This window comes from Diorhabda sublineata, chromosome 5 (assembly GCF_026230105.1).
Source record: "Diorhabda sublineata isolate icDioSubl1.1 chromosome 5, icDioSubl1.1, whole genome shotgun sequence".
NCBI classification, from domain to species: domain Eukaryota; kingdom Metazoa; phylum Arthropoda; class Insecta; order Coleoptera; family Chrysomelidae; genus Diorhabda; species Diorhabda sublineata.
This window is the reverse complement of record NC_079478.1, coordinates 8,933,823-8,946,163: the sequence shown is the minus strand read 5'-3', so window position 1 is coordinate 8,946,163 and position 12,341 is coordinate 8,933,823. Positions and strand designations below refer to the sequence as shown.

The 12,341-nt window shown below is 31.3% G+C and overlaps 1 protein-coding gene across 1 annotated transcript in view; it reads left to right on the top strand.

Moving 5' to 3' along the window:
• Window positions 1-12,341, top strand: part of LOC130443832 (proton-coupled zinc antiporter SLC30A1) — a 14,157-nt gene extending 1,816 nt beyond the window's left edge. The window contains exons 2-7 of the mRNA XM_056778695.1: window positions 6,338-6,519; window positions 7,097-7,319; window positions 7,378-7,619; window positions 7,677-7,936; window positions 8,720-8,951; window positions 11,837-12,341. Coding sequence (XP_056634673.1) covers window positions 6,343-6,519; window positions 7,097-7,319; window positions 7,378-7,619; window positions 7,677-7,936; window positions 8,720-8,951; window positions 11,837-12,025 — 1,323 coding nt within the window. The 5' untranslated portion in view covers window positions 6,338-6,342 and the 3' untranslated portion in view covers window positions 12,026-12,341. The remainder of the gene's footprint in view (window positions 1-6,337; window positions 6,520-7,096; window positions 7,320-7,377; window positions 7,620-7,676; window positions 7,937-8,719; window positions 8,952-11,836) is intronic.

Here is a 12,341-nt window from a genome sequence, read left to right as displayed (position 1 = left end):
ATATGGTTTCTGCAATGAAGAATAAAATAAGGCGATTGATTAATAATTTTCACATTGATCCCAAATCTGCCTTCAGAACTCTTCTTCTAACCTACAAATATTTAAGTTGATGAATTTTTCAGTACATTTTACAGCAATAAGAATCATTCAAAAGCTAATTTTACTTAAATGTAACACATAATACAACTCCATTTTCTGATAGTTATTGTTCCTGCTATGAATACTTGATGTATGTGTCATTCTGTTCACTGATATCTCCTAAGCTTGACCCAAAATAATCAATGTGTGAATTTTGAATACAATATTATACTGGCGTCCATTAAAGGGACCTAGTACATATCTTCGTAGTCTCCTACATTGCTAAATTCATAGTAAACCATTGCTCGTTCTTTGTTGTTTATATTACAATCCTATATTAAATATTGAACCTGTAGACCAACAAGTATCTCTTTTTTTATCTTTATATCAGTCTTTCTGAGGAATTGATTTCTAAATTCAAGATTATGCTCTTTTGGACAAAATTATTAAACTCCAACATTTGGATCAATTCTTCAAGAGTGTTCTAATGTTCAGCCTTTCTCTGCTATCTAATTCACACAGGAAGCATCTGTAATTGGTACATATCATTTAAAGAAGTCATAACTTCTAAATTCTCTTCTAGTACTCTCTCCATATGATAATGGATTATAGAGCAATTCATTTGCATAATGATGGAATGGTCTGGATTATTGTTGGAAAAGTTTCCAATGTTTTAATATGTTACGTAGACAAATTTTATTTCTGTACCAAATCATTGAGATCCACTAGCAAAAGTAGATTCCAAATTAAGCATACTATCATATTCATCAATTTATGAGTTTAATTGATTCAGAAAGATCTCCACTGAGAAGCGTAGGCTTCATATTATACGTGATAGTTCAAGTTGTGAGAGAAAAGTAATGAAACTAGTACAGAAAAACCTCAGAGCCGAATTTGAGTCCTTGTGAATTATAATGTACTTGAAATATGTCTTGAAAGTTGTAAGCCTTACTGTTATCAAGAGTGAAAAAAATTACTCAAATGGTGTACAGCTGTCCATGTTTTTGTTTACAAAAAAAAATGAAAAAAGTCATAAATTCGGCCTCATTATTTTTTTCTCTCACTTCATAAGCTGTGATTGTGTTGTGATTGTAGATATGTTTGTCAAACAGACATGGCAAATTATTCTCATGTTTCCTTCACATTGTTATCTCACATTTTTTTCTTCACTCATTCCTTTCAACTTGTTAAGCAACTAATACCTGATAATGTAGATATGTGGACGACTACTTGATATCTTTATCATCAACTTCACTATCAAGATATGATTATGGATAGTTTTGTATAAATGACATATTAAAGCAACGTTCTTTAAGTTTCTAGGCATTAGGATAAATAATATATTGATGAATTCATAACTGCATATGTAAATGTAGGCGTATGGTAAAAGAATTACTTGTATAGCTGTTTATTGTGCGAAGATGCATACTAAACAGAAACAAACACGAGAACGGCTTACTGAATAGATATAACAAAGGGCGGATGTACCTTCTTTGGGTGATTTGTAAGTAGGGAACTGATATGGTGTCAAATGTAAACCTAAATTTGTTTAAAGATTTGAATAGGTATGTAATAGAGTCAAATGAAAAACTAGTAACAAAACCTTATTTTTGTATGAAATTATTTTTCTTACTTGTATAACATATAACCCAAAGTATCTTTTAAATTATTCTCTATAATTAGGAAGATTATATTAATGTATGTTGTAATTAAAAATTTACATTAATTGAAGTTTTTAATTTGAGATTCTCATAGATACTAGTGCTTCCACTCGTCTATCCAGTAATGTGTATTCGTTTTCAGTGCCGTGTGCATATTAAGCAACAAATATTGGTGCCGTCTTCAAAATCGATTTTATCATTCACAATTTAAGCAATGTATTAGGCTTTAAGATATGATAATTCTTTTTTTCTTCTGGCCCACTTGAAATACATTTATTTATGTAAATAATTATATATGTTACCTGGATCTATTTTTTTATCATTTAGTTGATAGTTCTATTTGAAAAATACGAGGTACAATGAAAGATTCCGTCCTAACCGAAAACATGATGAAAAATTCCACAAAATCATTAAATTTTTGAAATTTGAAAGAAACAATGCTGTTCTATTAATTGGTTTTATTATCATTATTGTAGTAGTTAGTTACGCTGTGGCATGTTGATACATACATCAGTTAAAACATGCTATAAATTACTTCTTTTAATTTTGATTCTTAAGAATAGTATATGTTACAATAAAAATGTATTTTTCATCTTAAATTTCGAAAATTGTAAATAGGGTGAAAATTATTTTTAACATGTTGAGCATCGGTTCGATCCATGGGCCCGCAACCCAACTTTTCCTATGGACCACTCGACGTATTTTATTTCAAACTTTCTCCAAAGTCCAAGGTACCGTATTATGTGTTTTACAGTTTGGTTGGACCGTTCTGCCTTGAAACATTACCCTACACATGGTCCATTTGATTTTTTTTATCTTCAACGCTATAGTAAAACAAAAAATTTTACTTCTCATATATTTTTTTTTGTTTTCTTCAACATAATTCAAATAATATTTGATAAAATTTTTTTATTTGTGCTTCCTTTACATTACTTCGATTAAAGTGCTAAAAACATCATTTTTCACACTTTTTATTTCAAATAATTTTTTCCTTGCTGATACAGCAACTTTTCAATAGATATGCCTAGAGCTTTTATCGAATAGCCAGCTAGGTCGCTCCATTTAACCTCTATAGATTTTTTGTGAGATTTTTTAAAATTCAAATAATGCCTGAGTCTTTTAAGACAATCGTTCAATCATTCAATCAAAAGTTATTTGAAAAGAGGCTTTTCCAAGTAAATTTGCTGAAATTTTTTTAGAATTACTGTTTAGTGTTTTACAATAATTGGAGCATTTTTAAAAAAAAATCATTAAAATAAAACTAATGGGGCTGCGTTTTGTGGTAGCAAATAATAAATTATTAAATTAATAAATTTATTAAATTGGTGTTTATTTATAAGCAGAAAGATTTTATATTTGTGGAGAATTTATGGTGAAAATCCATGCCAAACCATTATCTGAAAATGTGAAAAGTGCTTATTACATGTATTTTGGGGTTTTTAATTGGAGATTAAGACAAACCGTGAACTCCCCATGTGTGCTGTGTTAGTTGTAGCTTGTAATTAGTTCATTGGATAAAAGGACCTTTTGCAGTTCCAATGGTATGGCGGGGAGGCACCAACTATTTTAAATATTTCTATTTTTGTACGACAAAGACTGAAGTTTATTCCCAAAATAAGAAACGTGCCATAAGACCTTTTCTTTACAATGCAGATTTATCAGTACCGACAGCTCCTTTGGATTGCCAAGATATTTTTTTGGGAAATAATGGTTTCCAAGGAGCAATGTACCGACCCCACATTTACGCCTGGTTCCAATTCCCGCGAGGCACATTCGATTGTACAAAAAAATTTGAGGTTTTCAAAGAAATTGAATTTTTTGGTTCCCTTCTTTTTTGTCTATTAGTGTGATGGAAGCAATTTGCCATTTAAGTTTTTCTGGGGTACTTCTGGAGCAGAAGGAATAATATCAGAACTTTGAAACTATTATACAAGTTGATTGTCCTCTAGGTGAACATTAACTTGTATCTTTTTTATATCTGAATATAACTATATTGGAGGTCAAAATTTGGGACACCCTGTCTTGATAGTTTTAGCAGTAATGGAGCTTTCATTAAAGACATAGAATTGTATTGAAAGAATTTTTTCAATATATTGAGAATAATTTTTTTTCGTTCCTAAAAAAATTAAGAAAAATCCGGAATTTAATAAATAAAAGCAAACAGATACCCCAAGCTTACATGAATCACAAAGTCTTGGTTGCTATTTTTAAAATTTGTATTTATAAATTGAAACAAAGTTAAAATTATAATTTAACTCGCATTATTAAACCTTCACGAATTATTTTTGTGGAACATAATAAATATCAACAGATAAAATTGTCGTTTGATATATTTAAGAATTTTTGTGTTCAGAAAAATTAAAGGCGATGAAATTACAATTAAAAATGCAAACAACGATTTGTTGTCAATAACATTAATGATAATTAAAAGTATGTATGTGTAAGGAATGCAAAGTGTTTAAAGACTGTTGTACAATTGATGTACATATTTGTGTCAAGGCTGTTTATTCATGGAATCATAGATGAAATTTTTGTTTTTGTGTAAACAGGATACTAACGTTCATTTTCCTATCACTACAATGTTTTTAAGATAAAAATTTTTTGTACTTCTCTTTGTTCTTCAGGCACTCGGTTGTTTTCTATTTATATAAATTGTCAACCTCATTTGCCTCTTTTAATGCATCAAAAAATATATATGAATAAAGGGTGTGCCAATTTGACGGTCTTTATTATAGGGCTTATACATACCTGACAAATAACAATTTTTTCTTGCTTACCAATAACAAAAGGTTACAAAATTATGAAAAACAAGTAATCAAATAAATGTCTATTGACTATTTAATAATCCTAAATATGAACATTATCCATGATTAATGACTGAGAACGAAATTAATGTGCACTCATTTTTTATTCAAACTTTTAGTTCATTTGCTTATTTGCTCTCAAAGTATCTGAGGATATCAGTGGTCATTCAATAGTTGGAACCCATAAACTTGTTTGGAAATACAGCATCGAGGTCAGGTGTGGAAGCGTACCATATTGTTGAAACCTCATATTTTTATCATACGAGGTCTGGCTATTAAATAAAGAGACTAGTTACGAAAAACGGTTTTATTATATAAATTATTCTACATTCGAATGCTCCCCTTCAATATGCTCCCCTCCCCTCACCACACATCTTTCCATACGTTCTTTCCATTGGTCGAAACAGTGCTGGAAGTCTTCTTTGGTGATGGCCTTTAAGAGCTCTGCCATTTTTTGCTTTACCGCTTCCATCGACTCAATTCGGGTCCCTTTCAAAGCAGATCTTTTTCTAACCTTTCAAGGAAATCTGTGCAGACCCATTGTCTCAAGAGCTTTTGGTCAGGAGCCAGATTTTTTGGCACCAACTTCGCACAGACCTTTTTCATGTACAATTCCTCGTGCACGCACAATTTGGTTGATTTTGGTCATTATTTCCGAAGTTAAAACAGTCACAGGGCGACCTGGGCACTGGTCATCATCAGTGCTCTATCGGCACTCACTAAAGCGCTTACACCACTCAAAAATACGCTCACGAGATAGAGAATTGACCCCATAGGCCCCTTGTAACAATTTATAGCCCTTGGAGTCGGAGTTTCTTTTAAATTTAACGAGAAATTTGAGATTGATCTGTTTTTTATCACACATGGTTTTCGGCACGAGTAAAAAACACATTCGTTTCAAACCGCTACTATATATCAAATTCTATAATAGTGGCCCACTCCCTCTAGGCGCGCAGTCTCGTTATTTAATAGCCATACCTCGTATACAGGGTTAGTAAACGAACTATGATCGATTGACATTTTCAGTAGTATTAGTTCCATAATTTGATATCTTTCAACCCCTGTCCAAATATCACTTTTTCTGGGCATTAGGTATAGCATACAGTCATCCACTTCAAATCTAAAATTTTTTTTATTCTGGCACCATTTTACATGAACGTGGATCCATCATATACAGGAATTTTGTTTCAGTCTAGTTGATCCATTTTTTCACAAAATTGTTATCTTCTATCAGAACCATCTTCCAAGAGTTCCTGATTGATTGTAAGACTATAAAGAGACAGTTTATGTGCTTTAAGTATTCCTGTCAATGACTTCTGACTAATTTGGATATCTGCCTGGTAGACATAATAGGATTTATTTCAACTAATACCATCATTCTGGTATCTTTGTCGAGGTAATTGAAATTACTAATCGATGAGTCTGAACATTTATTAAAAACAAAAACTAGTATTTAAACCATTGAATGTTTTCCAGATTTATATATGAAGAGTATACTTTCATAATACTATAAATGTTTTTATCTTTACTATAATGCTGTACTCTGCGATGTCGTTTAATATGAATATTTCAAATCTATTTGACGGGTTGATAGTAATAGGTAAATTTTCGGCCAGTCTGAGTTGACTTGTGATTAGAAATCGGACGAAGAGATATGTAAAAGAGAGTTCCAAAAATAAATAAAAAATAATTACATTCTACGTAAATCGCACTTCTCCTCCCTTTTATTATTATATATTATTTTGAGCCCAAAAGTTATTCCTATGTTTTCTAATATTTTGACGTTTGTTTCAGTTGATATGGGAAGATTTTCCGGAAAAAAATGCCGTCTACTGTCGATGTTATGGCTAACAGCTTTCTTCTTCTTCGTCGAAATTGTCGTAGGTTATATCACAAATTCTATGGCGTTAGTGGCAGACAGTTTTCACATGCTGAGCGACGTAGCGGCATTAGTAGTAGCTTTTTTATCAGTTAAGGTAAGATGAACAAATTTATAACGTTTTATTTACAGCAATGTACAAATATTGAATGAAACTTAATTTGTTCAAATCAATCAATCAAACTATTTGGAAAATGCATTGAATTTTAAGTATGGCCTATTTTTCATTGAATCATATTGTACATTGTTCAGTGCTATAGGTGAGAGTGTTTCAAAGCAAAATTATTGGATAATAACATAATACCACAATGTAATATGGAATCCTACCAAACGTTTGTTAAATCGTCAGTAACGATAAAATTATATACATAAGAAGAATTAAATTTCAGTAGACACAAGTGAACAACCACACTGCAAATTTTAGGTTCTTCTACCATATTAAAAGTATTAAATGTTTCATATAAAAATTACATCGAATTCAAAAGATGATACAAAATGCTAGATGATACTTCTGCAAAAAACATCAAGTATGTGACATCAACAAGTTTTATATTCGGCATAGAATCAAAAGCAAGCAGCCTAAAAATATATCAGTGAACCAACTGGCATTCACCATATATATTATCATATGGAAATATATTGTATTTTTTTTTAATGTCATGGTTTTCTTTTAGATGTCACCAAAGAAATGGTCAAAGAATACGTTTGGCTGGGCCAGAGCAGAAGTATTAGGTGCTTTGGTGAATGCCGTATTTTTAGTAGCTTTATGTTTCTCAATAACAGTAGAAGCGTGCAAGAGATTTATAGAAATCGAAGCTATTCATGATCCTCAGTTACTTGTAGTAGTTGGCGGTATAGGTCTTTTAGTTAACTTAATTGGATTGTTATTATTTCATGGTAAGTATATATAAGTATATCTTATATTTATTTTTCTTAATAAACATATTTTTTTCAGAACACGGAAGTTCTCATGGCCATTCCCATGGCAGACTATCTCATAGTAGAAATCGATTAACGCAACTAGCCATAACCGATGATAACGAAAACGACGAAACGTATCCTAGTCCTCCACCACAACCATCTACTGTAAAACACGAATCGCACACTCATTCTGCTAATCAGATGAACATGCGCGGGGTTTTCTTACATGTTCTATCTGACGCATTAGGTTCAGTTATTGTGATAATATCGGCTTTGGTGAGCTTTCAATTTTTCTTATATTAATTCTAAATTCTACTTCTGCGTAATTTTTAGGTATTTTGGTTAACAGATTGGAAATACAAGTACTATATTGATCCAGCCCTGAGTGTTTTGCTAGTTTTACTTATTTTAAATTCCGTTTGGCCTTTATTGAGAGATTCAGCCTTAATTCTATTGCAAACAGTACCGACGCACATCCAAGTCGATGCCATACAAAATAGATTGTTGTCCAAAGTAGATGGAGTACTCGCAGTGCATGAGTTCCACGTTTGGCAATTAGCTGGAGACAGAATTATAGCATCGGCGCACATCAGGTACAGCTTTAAGACAAGTAATAAATGTACTTGTATCACTACATTTAATTTACATATGTGTGTAGTTCACTTTACAGATTTCTACTACTGCTACTACTTATGTCATACAAACTGCTTGTTTCTGTTAGTAGCTTTCGTCCTCTCATTTTGTGTTTATTTGGACTGTTAAAGGAGTACAGAAAATATTGAATTTTAGATGGTTGTTTAATAATGTGTTAGGTTAGGGATCCCGAAACGACTTTACCACTATTTTATAACAGAAAGTTTATAAGGGATAGTATGAGAACAATAGGAAAATCTAGAAAAACGACAAAGGTAACAAATAGAAGGAAGATAAATGGAGTTAATGATGGAGAGGGGAGTAAAACGACGAGATAGTCTTGGTGCTCTTCTATTTATACTTTTTATTGATAGGATGATAAATAAAAAGTAACCATATGGACAAAGATATTAAAAGTGAATGGAAGTCATCCAGAAATGGAAAAGGAGGGTAGTGAGTCAAAAAAGAGAACAAGGATAAAGACAAAAAATAGATAGAGTGACCAGTTTTGAATATGTGGGAGAGTTTTACAGAGCGTTCAAAACAAATTGGCGCCAATATAGAGCTATAAGAGGAATTTTCAGAGAGGCCTCCACTAACACCACCAACTTTTTTTCGTAGCTAATAATATGAGACATAAAACTCAAGTTTTTTTTAATGTTTAAAATTTCAACTTATGCTTGAGGATAACTCTATTTTTCTCTTTCTATTTCAGTCGATTGCAGACGTTGTTATTTTTTTAGGTGTCGTAACTTGTCCGAGTATATGAAGATAGCCGAAAAGGTAAAAGAGTTTTTTCACAATGAAGGAATTCATTCGACTACTATCCAACCGGAATTTATAGATTATACAGATATACCGACAACGTCAAATGTTCAAGAACATATGACAGAAGACTGCGTATTAGATTGTCCAAAGAGTGACAATAGTAATGACAATTGTGTTAAAAATACTTGCTGTGGACCCTCTAAACAAGTATGTACTGTTTATTAATTTTATATTTATCTTATCCCATTTTTTTCGTAAGTGGAGCTAGCAAAATAAAAGAGTGATTCTGGTTTATTGGTGATCTAAAATAAGAAATTTCTTGAAAAGAACACATATTTCTCTAATAGTACAGTAGATCTTATTTTTTATAACCTTAGTTAGGGACCATTTGTCTATAAAGAATAAAGACGCTTAATCTAAGTCCCTTGAATTTAAAGCATACTTTCCTATAACGGCTAAGATCGGGTGTAGAGACTGTTCTCCTTCGCCCCTCCCGCCGCTCTAAATTTCGACGTTATGACGATCCAATAAGAATAGATTAGAGAGGGATAAGAAGTGGTATATCGATGTTCTTTCTATCTCCATCCGCATTTGCGATATGCACCTTAAACGAAATGAAATCGACCCTTTCTTGAAAAAAATCAGTACTGGTGATGAATGGGACCTGTTCAGTAACATAGTTCGAAAACGATCATGGAGCAAACACGATGAACCAGCACAAACCACATCAAAAGTTGAAAAATAACAAAAAAAGTTCATGCTGTCAGTTTGGTGGGATTGCAAAGGTGATGTGTTTTTTGAACTGCTTTCAAGGAACCACACGATCAATTCTGATATTTGCTGTCAACAATTAATGAAACTGGATGAAGCAATCAAAGAAAAATTGTCAATTTAGAAAGGTTAAGTGCTCCATCATGATAATGCAAGGCGTCATATTTTTGGCAACTCTTGGGAAACTATTGGAGCTTGATTGGGAAGTTATGCCACATGCCCCATATAGCCCTGATCTGGCACCGTCTGATTACCATTTATTTAGAAGTTTGCAGAATTCTTTGAATGGTCGAATTTTCACAAATGACGACGACCTGTCACTACCACCCCACCTCGCCACGTTTTGTGAGCGCGGAATCATTAAGCTGAAAGAAAGATGGCGAAAGGTCATTGAGCAAAATGGAAAATATATACTTGATTAAAAACTATTCTTATTTAAAGAAAAGTGTTTTATTTTATAATACTTCAAATTACATTGTCGCCAACCCTATATATAACAATAAATGGCTATTTGTAACGACTTTCGGATATAACGTAGTCTCTTTATCGTCGCTATGCTCGAAATATATTTTTTGAAATTTTGTATCTTTGTTTATCCACTTTGCTCTTCTTCCTATAATATGGTTCATATTGTAACGAGGTTAGATATCTTTTTCAATTGCTTAGTTTACTATTCTTCTTTCCGTAACTTAACTTCTGTCTATGTCTACACAATTATTGAGTATTATGGAGTGTTTTTGAGAGTTCTAGAATGTACTTACTGAGTTGGAAGTACCTACAAGAATATTCAAGAGAATCGAATTTGCTATAAAAGCAGGGCTAGACAGGATTGAAGGAAGTAGAGAAATTGGATTTAGATCAAAATTTTAATTAAAAATCTTGATTGTGTTGAAAAAAATAATGTAACAATCTCAACAATGTGTTCTCAATTATGACATTTTTTATTTATATTTATATAAACTTTCCATGCAATTCGATTCGTATGGAAATCAAAATAACAGTGTTAGTATGGTTTAAACAAGTAAATACTGAAAATTCTTGTTTTCAGATCAGTTTTTAAATCAGAATTATTATAATATTTGTAGATTATTATTGCTATTGGAAAGAACACTTTGAATTGTAAGCCGTTTCACTTACAAAATGATCGTCCCCCTGTATACTCTCAATTTTAGACTTGCTCGTACTAGTGCAAAAATTCGAAATTGGTTCATTATATTGATATAATGTGTCATTTATGATGAAAGTTGTCACACATGTTCAACCTGTTTACATATGCCTTGTTGTAATGTAAGAAATGAGATTTATTTACGGAAAAATTAAATAAATTTTTAGAGTTGAATCTATTGAGGATACTAATTTCTATAAGAAGATATTGGCAGTTTAATATATACATATTATGAATATATATGCATGTTTTTGAAAGTATGTATTTGTCACATTTATATGGCTATCTTTTGCAATCCAGAAGAAAGTATAGAACACAATGGTAATAATTTCCCAATTAACCCATAAATACAAACATTTTAAAATATCACTGAATTTTGGTTGTTCATTAAGTTTGTATACCTCCAAAACACCATGTTTGTAGTGTTCAAATTCAGAATACAAATATGAGTGAATTTTTTTCAATAGTCACAAATTGAAATTCCAAAAAAAATTATTGATGATAGGAATATTTAGAAAAATATATAGCTTTGGTGATATATATTAGTATTTTTTTACGAAATTTCACATAATTCACTAAACATTAATTGTTTTCTGAATGTTTATAATAAACTAGGAAGCTTTTTGACCTTTCAGCTTATTGTTTATGTTTTTATTATTTTTATTTGAGGGGTCTATTTTAATTACCTCTATTTTCTCTTAACTCTTTACTCTAAAACGGTTTACTGAAAATTTTTAAATGACCACATGTTATATTTTACTGAACAAAAATTTAAGGCTTCAGTAACTTTTTGTAGCTAATATCATTTTTTAGAGGTTCTAACAACTGGACTAGAACTGAATAATTTACTCCATTTTTAACTGATTCTGGCAAGAAGATCCTATTTCATTTCAAAAACATAACAACTTGTTTCATATTTTTGTCTAGAATCCTCAGTTCGAGTCACTAAATCAATTTTTTAATACTACTATCATAAAATTTTGCAAAGATTGCTGAAAATATATTTATTTTAGTAACATGTTACTAAGCCAAGTGCAAAAAATAGTAGTTATATTTTGAACACATGTTTCCCTATAATTTATATCATCCTTCATGTACTTTCAAAATCCATGTAAACTGTAGATTATAAAATGAAACTTCTATATCATATTTTTAGGGTAGAGATACTCCATCACCAAACAACACTCCGTATATTTGTCGACAAAGAAATTCAGTAGCCAATTCAATAGGTGGAAACGAGGAAATGAATGAAATGGAGCAAGGTGTTCTCCTCGAAAATCCACCAGCATTTCAACTAGACTGTGATTATTCCCTTCGTGGCTCTCAGTGCTCATTCAGGGGATAGAATTGTTAAATTAATGTCGAAATATTGAACAGAGTTGAAAAATAATAAATAGGTGATGTAACGGAACAATATTCAATCCAAAAGTCTCGTATCTTTTAATTTTTAAAAGAAAATGTTAAATGGACTAAGTTCAATTCCAACCAAATTGGATGATTGTTAAATGTGCGCGATTTACAAAGTGTTGTCTTATGTTCCGTTATTTCATTATATTCTTCAAGTATTTGTTAGTTTCAGCTACAGTTCTTTGTGCAATGGTTCATTTTGGTAAAATTTATTATTGAATTTGTGTAATATATGGGTTAAAATGATCACTATT